The 18,656-nt window shown below is 43.4% G+C and overlaps 1 protein-coding gene across 4 annotated transcripts in view; it reads right to left on the bottom strand.

Moving 5' to 3' along the window:
• LOC142142999 (uncharacterized) overlaps positions 1-9,555 on the bottom strand; it is a 32,123-nt gene extending 22,568 nt beyond the window's left edge. For all 4 annotated transcript variants that reach the window (XM_075200728.1, XM_075200729.1, XM_075200730.1 and 1 more), the window contains exons 1-3: positions 9,426-9,555; positions 2,033-2,165; positions 1,494-1,533 (exon numbers count right to left, since the gene is read on the bottom strand). In XM_075200728.1, the coding sequence (XP_075056829.1) occupies positions 1,494-1,533; positions 2,033-2,134 (142 nt within the window). In that variant the 5' untranslated portion in view covers positions 2,135-2,165; positions 9,426-9,555. The remainder of the gene's footprint in view (positions 1-1,493; positions 1,534-2,032; positions 2,166-9,425) is intronic.
• Positions 9,556-18,656: the final 9,101 nt, after the last annotated feature.

Here is an 18,656-nt window from a genome sequence, read left to right as displayed (position 1 = left end):
TGAACAAAAATATTTGTATTTCATATTGTTTTCCTTGATCCAGTTCAGGGAATCCATCCCTCGTCCAACCAAGCCAGCCACATAACCTAGCTCACCTATCACTCAAAAGTCCTTTAGTTGCCAGAAACATAGCTTCTATTTTTCCAGCAGGGAAACGACTGATAGGTCTGACCGCCATGAGTTTGATCCTGTGCAAGTCTCCTGCCTAAGCAGCAGATTGTCAGCAGTTTAGTTAACAGCAATGCACTATGTAGCAGCACTGGGAGAATGTTTAGCGCCGATGGTCACTCCAGTCTACATCTGCCAATGGTTCAACCAGTGGCGGATCCAGGGGCTTGCTGCCGACAGCTGCACACTGTGCAGGTCCGTTCAGCAGTGACAGTGTGCTGCCCGGCTGCTCTGATTGTGTTTTAAACACAATCAGAGCAGCGGGACAGCACAATTTCACTGCTGAACGGACCTGCACATACTGTGCAGCCGCCGGCAGCCTTAGAACACAGAAAGGGGACGGGGCCTTAATCGCCCCCCCTAAAATCGCCCCGGGTAGGGCAAATGTCTGGGTCCGCCCCTGGGTTCAACCTTACATAAACTGTAATTCTGTTGATTCAGATGAAGGCAGAGGCAAAAAACAAAAACAAGAACTTTGGGGCCACTTTAATCAGCGGGCTACATACACATCTGCAAAAAGAGGAGCTGCAAACTACTGTATCACAAACTACTGTATAAACTATTAACACAAAACCACTTTTACAACTTATGCAGTGTAATAGTTTCTTATGCTTAATTTGAAAACACAAAATTACATTGTTAAATCTTTGGATAGTTTTGGAGTTAGAGCTATGTTTACGGTTATCACTAATGTTAGGGCTAAAATTAATTATAAGGAGGGGAATTCAATTCGGCTTGCCCTGAACGCGGCGTTAATTGTATTACTGTTAATACGGTAATTTTAGCCCTGATTTCTGCTTGCGTCTCCATGAGCTGCGAGCAAAAAACAGCATTAAAGATGACTGTATTAATGGTAATAGTGCGCACTATTTACCGTAATATCGGTAATAGCGCGTAGGTTGCGTTACTTTCGGCAGTAACGCGCAAAACTGAAATTGCCCCTTAGGGTCAGTAGGTTAGGACTCAGGTAATGATAATAAGGGTTAAAATGGAGGCTGTTACAATTATATTTCAGCTAAGATTTTTTTTTATTTTTTTTTTATATACTTTTTTATTATTATACCCAGAAAATATTAGGATTAGTTTCTATAATAAGGGAGTTTCTTTTCGTCCTAGGGTGCTCACATAAAGCCTATTTTAGGGTTTCTCCTATCCAGGTCTATTTTGGGAGCCCACAGAAAATGCCTTTTGTTGGTCCTGGTCAACTCATTAGACTTAGACATCATTCCCAATCTAAATTATTCTAATTTTATTATGCTGTGATTATAGAATTTTGCTTTTTTGTGTGAAATTTTAAGATTGTACAAGAAAAGAACAAAACCTACCTATTCGGAAACCGCTTTCATTTTCAACATCTTGATTCTCCTTGAGGGAAGAAATGAATGAATGAAATAATTTAAAGTGTATCTACAGAGTCAATCCTGCATCTCCTGCCCTGAAATGCAAACAAATCAGTTGTAGCTAATTAAAAATTCAGGATGCACTAAATCATTTTTTAGAAGCATTGTTGCTTAATAAATGCACATGCTAAAACACACAGACTAAAATACCGCCCCCCAAATATCACACACAGGGGTAGAGTTATCAAACATTCTTAAAAGGAAAAGTGGAGGTGTTGCCCATAGCAACCAGATTCTAGCTATCAACTTCTAGAATGTATTAGATCAGCGATTCTCAACCAGGGTTTGAGGTAGCCAGAGCCTGGCAGCAAGTTATTCCGTGGGCTAGGCATGCTTGGAAGTTCCTGTTCTCTGTTCTGCATTCTTCTTATGCTGAGTAAGCATGTTATGTATTTATTCTTGTACTGTAGTAATGCAATCTTGAGAGTATAAGACCAGAAATGATTGTCATCCATTTTACTCACAGCCATATTGATGTTCAGAGGACTGCCAGCATAATCTTCATCTGTTTGACCACCCAGCAAAAAGAGTAGTAGTAGTTGATAAAACACCAACCATGGTCGCATTATGAAGATCCTTAGAGTTCTTCATAAAAAACTAGAATAAATGACATGAAATAAAGTCAAAGTTAGATACAATATGGATGTTATAATGACATTACCAGTCACTGAGGAGGCATGAGGTCTCAGGCCAAATGTTTTTAGGGTTTATATACAGGGGTGCCATTTTAATGCTAAATAGCTTGTGCATGGACATAATACTGTTTTGGTTTGCTTTCCTTTAAAGGCAACCTGTATTATTTCTTGCATTGCAGTAAAAGGGACAGAACTGCACAGTCCTACATCTGTGTACACATAATTTAACACTATGGATCATTTTGTGCAAGAACTCATATCTTCTACCATTTGTCAGCATTTCCCAAGGTGGCTTCACATATTCCTGGGAGCAACAGAAAACACAATGTTCCCTACAATGCATAATTTTTCTGAAGAATGTTAAAATAATGGCATGCTGTGAAAGAGTGGAACACCCCAATTTTAGATGTTGGAGTATTTAAACTAGATATGCTCAGGCTCGGTTCCCTGAGAACCGAACACACCCGAATCGGCTAGGTACTCTTGCGCGCCCTAGGAATTGAAAACGAGGCAAAACGTCATTGTTACGTCATCGGATCTCGCGACTTGTAGATTCTATAAGTACCTCCCTCCACGGCGATCCAGCGCCATTTCACAGAGGAACACAGAAAGGGTATCACGGTTCTTGGCAGTCTCTAGTGCAGTTGGGCAGCATCATAGCTAGAAAAGAAAGAGGAGGCGTAGCTTCAAAGTCTCCAGTGACATTCAGGAGAGCTCCATTGCTCTATTGCGAATTGTCATTGCTGAAATAGAAATAATAGGGCTGGCAGTCCTGGTCTTCTAAATCTGCAGTCACATTGTATTGTGTTATCAAAATGGATTCACAGCAGTACACAGTGACCAGGAGCAGCAAGCAGCTGCTGGCACCAGTCATGATGATGGTAATCCCTCTACATCATCTGCAAAAGCCTATGTTAAAGTGCATAGTGTTTTCAAGTCAGAGAAACAAAAATGTAAAAAAAACACCTTTTACCTTTGTCAAGAAAAAAAAAGACCTGTAATCCAGGCAAAGTTATCTGCAGAAAAAAATAAAATTACCAAAATGCCATTCTCCAACTGTGGTGTCCAAATACTTTTACATGTAAAAGCTGAGCTGGAAGAAAACAGTAAGGCATTAGAGGAAAACGTATGTTCAGATTCAGAAATGACACAAATCCCTGAGGAAAGTCTATCCACGAGTGCTATGTGTAAGCCTGACCTTTCTGATAGTGTACCCATAAAGAAGGCTCTTTTCAGCATTTCTGCAGATGTGTGCATGAACAGCCCAAGTTTAGCGGGTGATACACAAATTGAGGATGTCAATTTGGAATTGCAGCAGGATGAGGGGGGTATTTGTGTAGCTTACGAGGGCGCTGATGAGAATGCTGATGAGGATGATGTTGTTTGTGTAAGTCCTGCACCAGTGGAAGCAGTTCTTGCACGTGATAAGGAGGCGGCCATTGTCATGCCGTCACACGGCTTCCACAACCGAAGACCAACACGCTCACCTGTTCCCCATTGATGCATACTTCAGCTGCTGGCATCCTGGCTTTGGTTCTGTGCATGCGCAGACTTTAACCGTTGTGTCCTCTGCATGTTTTCCATTGGTTTATCAGCTTGGCTCCAAACTTGAAAAGGCACTTCCCCTTTCTCCTCAGTGCCTGTTGACAAAGTTACCTGCCTGATTTGACTTGGTCTTGTCTCCTGTACGTTTACCGTGGATCCTCAGCACCTCCTTGTCCTCGTTACTCTGCTGGCTAGACTGTTCACGTTGCACCTGTCTCCGCTGTGCTGCTGTACTATGGGCTATACCGCTCAAGCTGCACCTGCCTCTGTTTCCTTGCTGGCTGGACTGATCACGCTGCACCTGTCTCCGGTGTGCCGCTGTGCTACGGGCTCAACCGCCTAAGCTCACTTGTCTCCGTTGCCCTGCTGGCTGGACTGTTCACGCTGCACCTATCTTTATTGTGCCGCTACATTATAGGCTATACTGCTCAAGTCAGCCTCCATTAACCTTCTAGTTGAATTGTTCACTCTGCATCTGTCTTCACTCCGCTATTTGACTGAAGCTCCACCTGTTTCCATCAGTCTCCTCTGGCCCTCCGGCCAAAGAGTTCACATTCCATCTACTTCCATTGTGTCTATTCTCAAAATCTTATTATTTACTCCCCTAGGGTCTCGCCCGACATTCCTGGTAGGGGCCGCAACCTGCGGACGGACGTCGCTAAGCCCAAATCACCTTGCGGTGGTCACTGGTGAATACCATCCTCCCGTTAGACTCTGCGCCCTGCTGGGAGTAGCGCCAAGTTGGGCAGACCTAAGAATCCAGTATATCAAACCATGACACATGCCTGGGCAGAAGACCAAAAAAATCCACCTCTTATGTGTGGAATTATTTTTACCCACATCCTGACAACAGTTGTCTAGCCATCTGTAGTGTTTTTAAAGCCACAGTCAATAGAGGTAGGGACCTTAACCATCTAGGAACCTCATCCATGTTACGATACATGAAGTGAGTTCATGGTAAGCTGTTGGGAAAATTGGAAACTTATGCTTAAAAATAACAAGCAGTCCAGCATCAGCTAGGTTCCTTCTCTCAGCTAGATCCTCACACCTGCAATCTACACCCACAACACCGTCCTCATTAATATCCTCAGTAGCGACCGGAGTTAGCCCTGCATCCCACTTGGTAAGGCTCGATGACTCCTCCACTATCCTGGATTCCTCAGAAGAATTCTTGAGCGTTAGTCCCACTGCTGCTGCTGCTGGGGGTGAATCTTCATCCCAGAAGCAGACCAAGAAGAAGACTACTAGTAGTTTGCAATAATTGACTGTTAAACAATCTTTTGCAAGAGGAAGCAAGTATGAAAGCTATCACCCAGTCGCAAAGCGGATCACAGACGCCTTGGCGACTATGTTAGTATTAAATCTGTGTCCAATATCCACTATTAATGCAGCTGGTTTTAGACAGTTACTTGAGTTCTTGTATCCCCGTTACCAAATTCCATCACGACACCAGTTTACTAGAAAAGCTATTCCTCACCTCTACCAGAAGGTTTGTAAAAATGTAATTATTGGGCTACAAAATGTCATTCTACCCACTGTACACTTAATCACAGATATGTGGACAAGCGGAACTGGGCAAACTAAAGATTATATGACTGTGACAGCCCACTGGGGTGGTGATTCGCCTTCACCAGCAGGAACAGCAGCAGCATTTACCAAAGTACGTCACATTTTTCAGAGGCAGGCTACTCTGTGTATCACCGGCTTCACTGAGAGGCATACAGCTGACAATCTATTACAAAAACTAAAGGATGTCATTGCAACATGGCTTATCCAGCTTGGACTCTCCTCAGTATATGTTATTTCTGATAACGGCACCAATATTGTGAGAGCATTACAACTGGCTGAATTCCATCACATTCCCTGTTTTGCTCACACAATAGACTTAGTGGTGCAGAGATTTTTGAAAAATGACAGTAACGTGCAGGAGATGCTGTCTGTGGCCCGTAAAATATCTGGCCATTTCCGGCATTTGGCAACAGCATGTAGGAGATTGCAGCATCTACAAGAGCAATATAATTTGCCCTGCCACCAACTGAAGCAAGAGGTGGTGACAAGGTGGAATTCCACCCTGTATATGCTTCTATATGCACCCTGTATATGAGGAACAGCGAAAAGCCATCCACGCTGACTCCACAAGCCATGACATTGGGAAATGAGGGGTATGTATTTTACTCAAGCGCGGTGGAGAATACTTTCCGTGTTGTGCAAGGTGCTGAAGCCATTCAAAGTAGTCACCTGAGAAGTTAATTCAGACACTGGCATCTCCTCCTTCAGTCTCTCAGTCAACTGCTGCTAGGAAAAAAATTTCCCTAGAGACCCAGGGATGATGCAGATGACTCGGCACAACATTTTGAAATGTGGTCTGGTCTAAAAAAATTGACCAAAAAACATGACGCCTCCGCCGTAACTCTACCTGATCCTACTATCAACATCCAAAGGATGGTGGAGGATTATTCGAACGACAGCATAGAAATAGACATATCAGACTGTCCCTTTACATACTGGGAGGAAAAAAAAAGGAAATTTGGAGACCCATGTACCAACTTGCTTTGCACTGCCTAAGCTGCCCACCCTCCAGCTGGCATCCTGGATTGGTCTGGGTCTGATAAAAGCACGCATCGGGGTTGGTCAGCGCTCGTCGCCATGTATTAGCTGTAGAATTACCACAGTTATCCAAGGAACGATCAAATGAACCATAACTGATTTCATGATCCAAGGACAATTCCATCTTGCACCACTTTTCTTTCTGCCACTGCTGTGTGGAAATGTTTCCTGAGATGTGCTATGAACGGCTGTGTGTTTGGGTCATTGCCCTGTCCCTTAGCATCCAGCCAGGTCGCTGCAGTCTTTGTTTGAAAGTGTATTAACATAATATTGTGACCTGTGAGGTGGTCAAAATTGACTGCAAATTACTTGAAATTAGTGTTATTGAGGTTAATAATAATGTAGGGGGGAAAAAAAAAAGCAAAATTATGGGATTAAGGATTTTAGAAAAAAATAGGGATCCAAAACAAAAACATGCAAGGGCGGTTTTGCAAAGACCAAAACCAAAACACGAAGTTGATCCAGATCCAAAATCAAAACCAGAACATGGGGGTCAGTGAACACCTCTAATTTAAACCCTCTATAGCATACTGATGTCTACAAACATCACTCTGTTTTTGCGTGTCTTCGAGCATCCCCCTCAGACCAAACTTCTTTTAGGTTCTGCTAAGCAACTCCAAGCATCTTGCTGATCAATGCTAGTTTGGAAAAAAGAAGCTAAAGAAAAGATTGAATGTTTGTTATTGAAGCACAAAGTATTCTAGGCGATTTGGGGTAATGGATAACCAGTTTTACTTGCATTTTAATTATTGACAGGGGAAGAGGGGAAGCCTGGCCGTGGCAGTGGATATTCCTCCACTGCCACAGCCAGGCAGTGGAGGAATATCCTTATTTCCCAGGTTTTAGAGTTTCATAGGAATCTACTGTACGATCTGGGACTTTTCAAGCTGGCTGACCCCTAGCAGTAATGGCAGTAGGGCCACATGCGGCCCTCCAAGCCTTCACCTGTGGCCCCTTCGCTCCTTCCTGCTTTGTCGGATTTATTAGTTATAGCTTGTAGCACTTGTTTATCTTACATTAAAATCCATGATAATATATTACATATTGGTGTCTCTTTCCTTGATTAAATGTATTAGTCTAACTTTTTTTTATTTATTAACTGCAGTTACTGAGATTTTGGGTGATGTGCGCCCCATTGAGAGGTTAGAGGGCTGTGCATGCAGCCTCTAAAGTGTATCAGGTTGCCAATAACTGTAGTGGGGGATAAGATTATTTTTCTAGCGTTTGATAGAGTGAGTGTTTCTCTAAACAACCAATTGAAGACATTTACATTCAGGCAGCTACTACAGCTACAAAGAGGCTTTGCAGTGTAGAAAGAGTGGTAAGGTATCTTGTACATAAGGTACATAGGGCTACCATATAAATCTGTACACATGAAATATACATGCTGCATGTCAGCTCTGTAAGTAGTTCAGATACAAGCAGGGCCGGATTAAGGGAATGGAGGCCCCTGGGCTAAGGGGGCCTCCATTCCCCCGTGAGGGCCCCCCCCCCGTGATCCGAGCTGCCCGCGACCCCTCCCCCCGTGATCCGAGCTGCCCGCGTCCCCGCACTTACCTCCTTCTCCGGCGCGCTGTAGGCTCTTTACTGAGGAGATCTCGTGAGAGTGAGACTCACGAGATCTCCTCAGTAAGGAGACTACAGCGCGCCGGAGAAGGACCGCAGTGAAAGTGCTCAGCAGCACTGATCGCGCCGGGGGGCGCCCCCGCCCCCGACCGATCAATACTGCTGCTGAGCACTTTCAAGGGCCCCCTGGATGCCATAGGCCCCTGGGCTGTAGCCCAGTTAGCCCTATGGTTAATCCGGCCCTGAATACAATCTGAAAAACTGCAGGCATGCATGTAGATTGCACAACTGATCTGGATAGCCATTTCTCATCACAGTTTTCCAGGTGTTACCCCCATTTTTCCCCCATGCAACATTTTTAACTCACTAAGCTTTTGAAATTAAAGTAATGCATCCAAATATCTATGGGACAAAAAGTATTTCTTGTTAAACCATTAAATGTGATAATGCCATCATCAAGAGATGTTTGACACAATTTGGAATGTTTTCCACACATAAGAGGACAGTGAAAATCAACTTCACTTGATATTTTCACAAATTTCTAAGAATTTGAACAGCTTCATCAAGCCCATATTTTGATAATGTTGAGTGTGTAGATTTCCAGATAAAAACATTTTACAGAATTGCTGGTACAAACAGACACAACAATCATGGATAAGGCGAGGAAAAATTAACACACATTGAAAAGTAATCACATATCTTTGTCAGAGGTTTAGGAAAACAAGAAAAGCAGCTGAAACCATTTTGAAACCCACTGTAACAATTGCACTAATTGATCTTTGCAAGGATAGAATGAAATGAAAGAAAATAAATGAAAATAATCTTTAATTTTTTTTTTTACAAATGTTGGTCTTTTATGTTTTTAAATTGAATATTACATAACAAGGAATCTATTTCTGCATTCTAGCAAAATCCCTCTCGGTCCTGAAAAATCAATTCAAAAATAGTCTTGATTGCCTGTAAAAAGTACACAGAAGTGCAAACACTGCCCTGATTGGAAGAGGTTAAGTACCAACAGCTCAATATACTCCTAATATTGTACAGTTTATAAACACCTTGCATGTTTGTACTTTTATTGGTGCTTAGTCTGGGACAATACAAAAATACGATGTTGCCAGTTGCCTTTGCAGAAACGTAATCAACGAAAACAACCAACCCCAATTTTCACCCACTTCTACCATTTACATAAATTAAACTATGAAACTGAAGCCACAACTCTTTCAGCGGAGGATTAACACATTTTCTCTACATCCATTTTTTTTTTAATGTGTAGGTTGACAGATGTTCTTTTATACCTAGATTTTATCATAGATCAGAAACACAACATAATAAAACGTAATCAGATAATTCTTTACAAGCACAATGTTGACATAACTTTTTCAGTGGTTGTGTATTCTGAGTAAATAATTAAATGTAATATGGGATTACACTGTTAAAGTCCTTTTTTGGTTGGCAGAAAAGACAACATATGAAAACATGCTTTTTCTTTTTCAGAAATACTTACAGGAACGAAAGACTTCCTACATTTGTTGCTGATGTTTGAAAGGCTCTACTGAGCTCAAGTGATCAACTGCAGCCATAACACCTGAGCAGACTAAAGCAGAACCTTAACCCCGCTACAACCAAATGTTTAAGAGAACCGTTAACCCATTATTTCTCAGCAGTGCTTTTCATTGCACATAATAAGATGCTGCATGTGAAAATACTAAAATAACCATAAAGAGACATCATAATAAAACAATGTTTTCTTGATGAACCAAACTAGACCATTGCCATGTTTCAGAGATGTCAGAGTATTATTATTATTATTACTAGTAGTAAGTTATTTCTGGGCAAATGTTCCAATGAAGGTTATAGATTGCCTTAGCTGAACAAGCAGCATGGCTGTTTCCACTCAGCATAATAGAAGCAAACATGAAGAAAAAGACAGTTATTTCGGCAGTATAATGTGTGTCTGTGTACTTATCTTCTTAATGTATGTTTATAGCTGATATTAGTAAGTGCAGTTCTAACAGATCCATATAGAGTAGTCTGTAATTTAAAGGAAAATAATTACTAAACTATTTTAGACAATATCAAATTAATAATGTTTTTTGTTCTAATGAAAAATCTATTTACTAGGTTTCTATCTGTGGAGGCTATGTACTAAGGGATTCATAGAGTAATTTACTTAGACATTTAATTTTGGGAGGTTTGGTTGAATGGAGACTACCTCTATTGTGTCCAATATGGTGTAGTGGTAAAAACCTAACCTTTGTGATGGCTTTTGTAAATCAAGAGTAGCACATACAAGTTACAGGATTTGGAGGAGGATAACAATAAAGCAATAAATAACAAATATCCATTTTCAATAAAGATTTGAAGATTCTATTAAAGTTATTTTACACAAAATGTACAATTTTTCAGGATAGCTCAGCCAGAATCCACTGTTAGTGATGTTTTTAAGCTCAATGATCAAAACGAATGACATGGATTGATCCTGTAAATCGTTCCAGTTGGCCCAAGTGCAAAGCGCCAGGGTTCTTGTCCAGTCTTGTAACAGAGGAGCCAAATTGAATGAGATCCAGCTGTTCAGCACCCTGGTCGAGGGTCCGCATCATTTTCAACGTCACAGGGAATCTCAACATGCTAAAAAACAGAAATCAGAGAAACCCCCTTATAGTCGCTCCAAGTGGCCCCTAAACCTCAACAGCTGTTAAAGCCTCTTATTTTCGCCGTTTCCGCAGACAATCGAATATGCCCCATAGTGTTTAGTGCTGTTAATTGACACATGTTTGCAATGTGAGTCACAGTTTACTGCCACATCCATGCTGGGAGGTATGCCCTGGTCACTCAGCAGAGCAGTGATTGGGTGCCGTGTGCTACTGCCAAGGGAGCACATGACAATGCTAGGGTAAGAGAAAGAGAGGAGAGTGGCCTTGGGAGCAGCCTAGCGCCAGTGGGCATGGCCATGACTCACCGTGATTTGGCCATATCCACCTGCTCACAATGTGTGATGTTGGGAGGTATGTTACACATAGTGCTGTAGTATCACTGAAGGCTGCCCTTCTTTCACAAGCACAGCATATGGAAAATACACAAAGCCAGAAAAATACACAGAAGTTTCTGCAGTATATTAGACTTAATTAAAAAAAAAAAAAACATATTTCTTAGTAACTATTTAAATATTAGCTTTATAACAGGTATTTAAAAATTTAATTTTTCTTGAATGATTACATACAATATAATTCTCACCAAATGTCTCCACTTGCTGCAAGTGTTTGTGCTATACGGCCTTTGAGTTCATGGTTTTATTTCATTTAAAGTAAAGGAATTTCCATTTACATGCTTAATGATTTACAAATGAAAGTGAAATTGGTGCAACATACAGAACAAGAGGTCTTTAATTTGCAGATTTTAAATATTAGATAATAAGGGACATTGCCAGAGGCAACATTTTTTCAGGGACAAATATTGGAACTAGCTTTTATTCTTATTTTTTCTAGAAATGATTTTTTTATTTTATTTATTCTTGTATTCATTCATTTTCCTCACTACATGCTACAGTACATTTGTTCCTGTGACTGTCACTTAAGTGAAATACAAGCTCTGGTGGTTGTATGGTAAATTTAAAGATACAGTGAACAGATTATAATAATTAAAAATGGTTATTATTATTATTATTATTATTATTATTATCGTTTATTTGTTAGGCGCCACAAGGTATCCGCAGCGCCGTACATGGTACAAACAGTAGAGTATACAGGGTAAATCAATACAGAACAATAAACACAAAGTACCAGAACTTCAGAAACTCCAGGCAGGCAAATACTGTAAAGATAGAGCGGAAGAACAGGTCTGGAGACAGGAGGGGAGAGGGGCCCTGCTCACACGAGCTTACATCCTAAGGGAGGGTAGACAAAATCAGGCACAAGAGGGAGCCAGTGAAGCAAAGGGGAGAGAAAAAGGAGCCAGTGAGAAACAGAAGAGGTGAGAGGTTAAGTGGATGGTTGGTAGGCCTTAAGGAACAGGTGAGTTTTAAGTGCCCGCTTGAAGGAGCACAGATGGGGTGAGAGACGGATGGAGCGAGGGAGGTCGTTCCAGTGAAGGGGGGCAGCTCGGGAGAAGTCTTGTATTCTAGAGTGGGAAGAAGTAATCAGAGTGGAGGAGAGGCGGCGATCATTGGCTGAGCGCAGGGAGCAGGCGGGAGTCTGGATGGTTAGAGATATAAGGGGCAGTAGACTGGGAGAGAGCCTTGTAGGTGGTGGTGAGGAGTTTGAAAAGGATTCTGTAGGGGAAGGGGAGCCAGTGTAAGGCAAGATAGAGAGGGGAGGCAGAGGAGGAGCGGCGTGTGAGGAAGATGAGTCTCGCAGCCGCATTAAGTATAGAGCGGAGGGGGGCGAGGTGGGAGCAGGGGAAGCCAGTAAGGAGGAGATTGCAGTAGTCGAGGCGGGAGATGATGAGAGCATGGATGACAGTTTTGGTGGCATCTTGAGAGAGGAAAGGACGGATGCGGGCAATGTTACGGAGTTGGAAGCGACAGGCTTGGGCAAGGGATTGAATGTGGGGGGCAAAAGAGTCAAGAGTGACTCCTAGGCAGCGGAGTTGGGTGACAGAGGAGATAGTGGAGTTGTTAACAGTTATAGAGAGGTCATAGTGGGAAGGGCGTCTGGGTGGGGGAAAGACAATGAGTCCAGTTTTGGAGATGTTAATTTTAAGAAAGCGTGAAGACATCCAGGAGGAGATGGCTGAGAGGCAGTCAGTTACATGAGAGAGGAGGGAGGAGGAAAGATCAGGAGAAGAGAAGTAGAGTTGAATATCGTCAGCATATAGGTGATACTGAAGACCGAACGAAGAGATGAGAGCTCCAAGGGAGGAAGTATAGAGCGAAAAGAGTAAAGGGCCAAGAACAGAGCCCTGAGGGACTCCAACAGGGAGAGGGGAGGGGGTGGAGGAAGAACCAGACGTGGATACAGAGAAGGAGCGGTTAGCAAGGTATGAGGTGAACCAGGCATGAACAGAGCCAGAGAGGCCGAGAGAGAGAAGAGTATGCAGCAGGAGAGGGTGGTACACGGCGTCGAAGGCCGCGGAGAGGTCGAGGAGGATGAGTATGGAGTAGTGACCCTTGGATTTGGCTGATAGGAGATCATTAGTAACTTTAGCCAGGGCTGTTTCGGTGGAGTGGAGGGGGCGGTAGCCGGATTGGAGAGGGTCAAGGAGGGAGTTGTCAGAGAGGTGTCTGGTGAGGCGGCTGCAGACAATCCGCTCAAGTAATTTGGAGGCATAAGGGAGAAGAGAGATAGAGCGGTAGTTAGGAAGAGAGGTGGGGTCAAGATTGGGTTTCTTGAGGATAGGGGAGATAAGAGCGTATTTGAATGAGGATGGGACAACGCCAGAGGAGAGTGATAGGTTGAAGAGGTGAGCGAGGTAAGAGCAGGCAGTCGGAGAGAGAGAGCGAAGGAGGTGGGAGGGGATGGGATCCAGAGGACAGGTAGAGGGTGGAGAGGAAAGAATAAGGGAGCGAACTTCTTCATCTGAAGTGGGGATGAAGGATGACCACAGCTGGTTAATGGCGGGAGGTGATGTGGTGAGGGGGGCGGGAGGGCAGTGGGAGGAGGAGATGTTCCGTCTGATGGCTTCAATTTTGGAAGAGAAAAAGGAGGCAAAGTCAGAGGCAGAGAGGGAGGGTTGGACAGTGGGGGTGGGGGGGGAGAGGAGTGAGTTGAATGTGGCAAAGAGGCGGCGGGGATTAGAGGACTGAGAAGAGATAAGGGACTTAAAGAAGGATTGTTTAGCGAGGGACAGGGCAGAGCAGAAAGAGGAGAGGATGAATTTGAAGTAAAGGAAGTCAGCCAGGAAGCGAGATTTCTTCCAGCGGCGTTCAGCTGTGCGGGAGCACTTTTGGAGGGAGCGGGTGAGTTTGGAGTGCCATGGTTGGGGAATAAGGCGACGACGGCGGATAGAAGAGGCCGGGGCAACGGTGTCCAGGGCAGTAGCGAGAGATAGGTTGTAGAGAGAGGACGCCTGATCAGGGCAGGCCAGAGAGAGAAGGGGTGATAGGAGAGTATCCAGAGAGGAGGAGAAGGAGATGGGGTCGATGGTGTCAAGGTTGCGCCTGGTGAGGGTGGCTATAGGCAGGGTGGGAGCAGGGGCGGAGGATAGAGTGAAGGAGAGGAGATGGTGTTCAGAGAATGGGAAGGGAGAGTTGGAGAAGTCAGAGAGAGATCACAGAGGTGAGAGAAGACGAGGTCGAGGGAGTGACCAAGACAGTGGGTGGGGGAGGAGGTCCACTGAGTGAGGCCAAGGGAGGAGGAAAGATTGAGAAGTTTGATGGTGGCGGGGTCAGAACGGTTGTCAATAGGGATGTTAAAGTCACCCAGTATGATGGAGGGCAGGTCAGAGGAAAGATAGTGGGGGAGCCAGGCGGCGAAGTTGTCAAGAAAAAGAGAGGTAGGGCCAGGGGGACGGTAGATGAGGGAGATGCGGAGGTGGATGGGGGAGAAGAGCCGAATGGAGTGGACTTCAAAGGAGGAGAAGGAGAGGGAAGGTAAAGTGGGTATGACCCGAAAAGTGCAGTTAGGGGATAGGAGGAGGCCCACTCCCTCACCTGGCCGCTCGTCTGGCCTGGTGGAGTGGGTGAAAGAGAGGCCGCCATAGGAGAGAGTGGCAGGGGAGGCAGTGTCAGAAGAAGTGAGCCAGGTTTTGGTTAAGGCAAGAAGATTAAGAGAGTTAGAGATGAAGAGGTCATGAATGGAGGACAGTTTGTTACGGACAGACCTGGAGTTCCAGAGGGCACACGAAAAAGGGAGAGATGGAGAAGGGGAGATATGGATCAGATTGTCAGGGTTGGCGGAGCGAGGGGGGGGGGTGAGAGATGGTACTGAGAGATTTGGGCCCTTGGTGGGGGCAGGGGGAGAGGATGGGTATAGGAAAGGAGCGAGGCGGCATGATGAGAGGTAGGAGAGTAAGAGAACGGCCGGGGAGGTGGGAGGGAGGAGCACAGCCGGGAGGGCGGTGGTAGGGAGCCGAGGTGGAACAGAGCAAATTAGAGGCAGGGACAAAGCAGTGTAACCAATGTAGACAATGAAATGGAGAGCAGTGGCAAAGCAATAAAACAATGTAAAGTGGAGGAGAATGAAATTACGATCTAAGCAATGTAGACAATGTACAGTGGGGAACAATACAATAAAGGTGGAGTAAATAAAATAAATAGATTAAATTAAACAGTATGGTGGTATGGTGAAATGGATGAAGTCACGATCTAAGCAATGAAGACCGTGTGAAGTGGGGAACAATAAAATAAAATAAGAGGTGGAATAAATAAGATAAATGGTTGTCTACTGTAATTTTCTGAGACATTGTGACCAGTATCTACAAACACAGATTACTATGCATTGTGTAAAACTGACAAATATTTGACACCTATTTAATTTTTGTGGTTTTAAATAGACACCTGCTTTGCTTCTTTTATTGTACAGTGTACTTAGCGATGTGTGATTATCTAGGCACATTTTCCTATTTTGTCTATATGAGATTTTGTTTTGTTGCCTAGGGGTAAACTTTTATCCTCATCTGCCCACCATTAAGAACAGGATGAGAATGCTCATCCTCATCATCCCCTGAGAATGACTACTATATTGCATTACTAATTCATTTTTTTAAGTTACGTTTCAATTTTTGTTTATTCCTTTTCTTGCCCAGCAGGTGGTGCAGAGCAAGCAGTAAGAGTTCCAGCTCTGCCTGCAGTAGTGACACACCGAGGAGTATCAGCACAGTTTAGATAAGAATGCTGATCTGGAGGGGGGTTATGAGGTGTCTTGGGGGGGTTATGATATGGCTGTGGTAGTGGCGCAATGTATCTGAGGGGGGTCATGATGTGTCAGGGGTATGATGTGGCTGTGGGGGCGTGTAATGTGGCTATGGGAGTGGTGTGATTTGTCCCGGGGGCTGTGGCATGATGTGTTTGGGGGGGGTGGCGTGATGTGTCAGGGGGGCTGGTTTGATGTATCTGGGAGGGGTGGCGTGAAGTGGCTGGGGGGTGGCATGATGTGGCTGAAGGGTGGTGTGATAAATGTAATGTTTTATTATATGTATGTATTATATACTGCGTGCTAAAAATTAAGAGACGCTCGAAAACCCTTAAACACACACAGACACACACATATATATATATATATATATATATATATATATATATATATATATATATATATATATATATATATAGTGCTTGTTTTGTAAGAAAAAGGTGCCGGAACTCACCTCTTTCTGTCCCCTCACTTTTGTGTAGCCCTCTCTTTCTGTGCCCTTGTTTTTCTGTAGCCCTCTCTTTCTGCCTCCCTCGTTTTTCTGTAGCCCTCTCTTTCTGTCCCCTCATTTTTGTGTAGACCTCTCTTTCTGTGCCCTTGTTTTTCTGTAGCCCTCTCTTTCTGCCTCCCTCATTTTTCTGTAGCCCTCTCTTTCTGCCCCCTCATTTTTCCGTAGCCCTCTCTTTCTGCCCCCTCGTTTTTCTGTAGTCCTCTCTTTCTGCCCCCTCGTTTTTCTGTAGCCCTCTTTCTGCCCCCCTTGTTTTTCTGTAACCCTCTTTCTGTACCCTCATTTTTCTGTAGCCCTCTCCTTCTGCGCCCCCCCCCGCTTTTTGTAGTCTGTACTTACCTTCTATGCTTCTTTTCTCGCTTCTCTGCTTGATCGCGGCTCCGCTCACTGGCAGCGTTGTGACATCACAATGCTGTCGGAAGCGGAAGCAGGACACACACTAAGATGCGGTGCTGCACTGTAGCAGCACCGCAGATAAAAATAAATAAAATGTTAAAAAGCTAAACTTTGAAAACCCATGGAAAAAAGGTGCCGGAACTTCGTTCTGAGCATTCAACGACAAAAAAAGCCCTGTAAATATATAATTTTTATTGAAGGTGTGTACGTTATATATATTTTTTTTATTTTTTATTGTGAGGGAATTCACTCCCTTGCACAATAAGACTTTCCTCTGCAAACTTTCAAGCGTTCTCTGAAAACCCACCTCTTCAGACAAGCTTATAATATTCCTCAACCACCCTCTTAACCTCACTAGATTACCCTATTACCACCCGTTACACAAGTCACACAAGACAACAACCCCCTGACCAACATTGTTGTGTGATGGGATCAATTAGCTTACGAATCACTTTTACCTTTGCAGTTTGGCTGGACCGAAATGCAAAATGTAGACTTAACCTCATGTATCAAACTCTCATTGTCAAATAGATTGTAAGATTACGAGCAGGGCCTTCTCACCTCTTTGTTTGTTTTACCCAGTTTGTTTATTAGTTTATTGTGTTTGTCCCCAATTGTAAAGCGCTACGGAATATGTTGGCGCTATATAAATAAATGATGATGATGATAGGGGGAGACTCAATTAGATGTGAGGTGTCTCAGAAACATCCATGAAACACCTTGCGGTGGATATTACTACCGTAATTGCCAGCACTGTGCGCAGCACAATGTCTGTGTGCCACATTGCCACCAATTGAATATCCCCCATATTGTTATTTTATAATTAAATTAGTTTGGAGTTTAAAATTGTATTTAATATTCTTTCTTCATTATTAGATTTTTGTCTAAGGGTTTTTGAGTTCCTCTTAATTTTTATTGTGCATTTGTCTTTGTATGGGGTTGCCATTTCTCTTATACACATTCAATTATGTTTCATTGTCAGACCATTTCCAAACATAGATATATGTGATTATTTTTATCACACATTTTTTGCTTGTTATATAATTATATACTGCGTGATCTGTGCTTTGTACTGTGTTCACTTATTATTTTCCATATTTCATGTACCTATACATTTCCCAAACAGGTCCCAAGATTCAAGGATCCATACAAGAATCCAGTACCAGGTTATGAAAGCTACAATAACAGGTAGGTGAGAACAACACCATTTTAATATATATTATGTCATGTCCCCATCACTATGTAGCCATGCTGCCTCCGACACATTCCATCTCCTGCTATGTGTGGAGGGGGGGGGGGGGGGACACGACAGAAAGTTGCTGTACTGGGGCCCCTCTTGCCGGCCCTAGCTGTAACTAGGCCTGTGTGAGAGGGGCAACCGACCAAGGCGACAACACTGAAGGGGGGGACAGTTTATGCATGTTTTAGTTTATTACGAAATTATGCCATTGATGAATTTACATGCCAGAAATATAAGTTTGAAGTACAGTAGTAGAAGATTGTTGTACAGTCTATAATTATACTGTACTTGGTATTTTTTCTGGGATCATATCTAATATATATAAGCCTAGTGGCGTGTGTTAGTCTGTGTGTGTGTGTGTGGGAAAAAAAATCCAAGCTGCAGCGCCACCTGCTGGGCGGAGTTATACACTGACCTACTAAATTCTTAGTGTGTGTGTGGGGAAAAAAAACTCAGAAAGGGCTGAAATTTGGTATACTAAGATGTTTTTAATTTGTTAATTTAATTTGTTAATTGTTAAAAGTGTTTATAAAGATTTTAAAAAAATATATATATATTTCTTGAAGGAGAAGTGACAATTGGGAGTGATTGGTGGTTGCCGGGGGTGACAGTTGGGAGTCATTGGTGGTTGCCGGGGGTGACAGAGCGAGAGGAGTGTGATACTCAGGACCGCTGAGAGAGATCCCTGTGTCTGGATAGACATCTGGATAGATGTGGCGATAAAGATGAAGGATGAGGTGATGGAGAAAAATGATGAGGTGTTGACATGTGGACAAAACCACGTTAAAAAATGCCGCTTGCGTC

The sequence above is a fragment of the Mixophyes fleayi genome, chromosome 3, assembly GCF_038048845.1.
Source record: "Mixophyes fleayi isolate aMixFle1 chromosome 3, aMixFle1.hap1, whole genome shotgun sequence".
NCBI classification, from domain to species: Eukaryota; Metazoa; Chordata; class Amphibia; order Anura; family Limnodynastidae; genus Mixophyes; species Mixophyes fleayi.
This window is presented reverse-complemented; position numbering and strand designations above follow the sequence as displayed.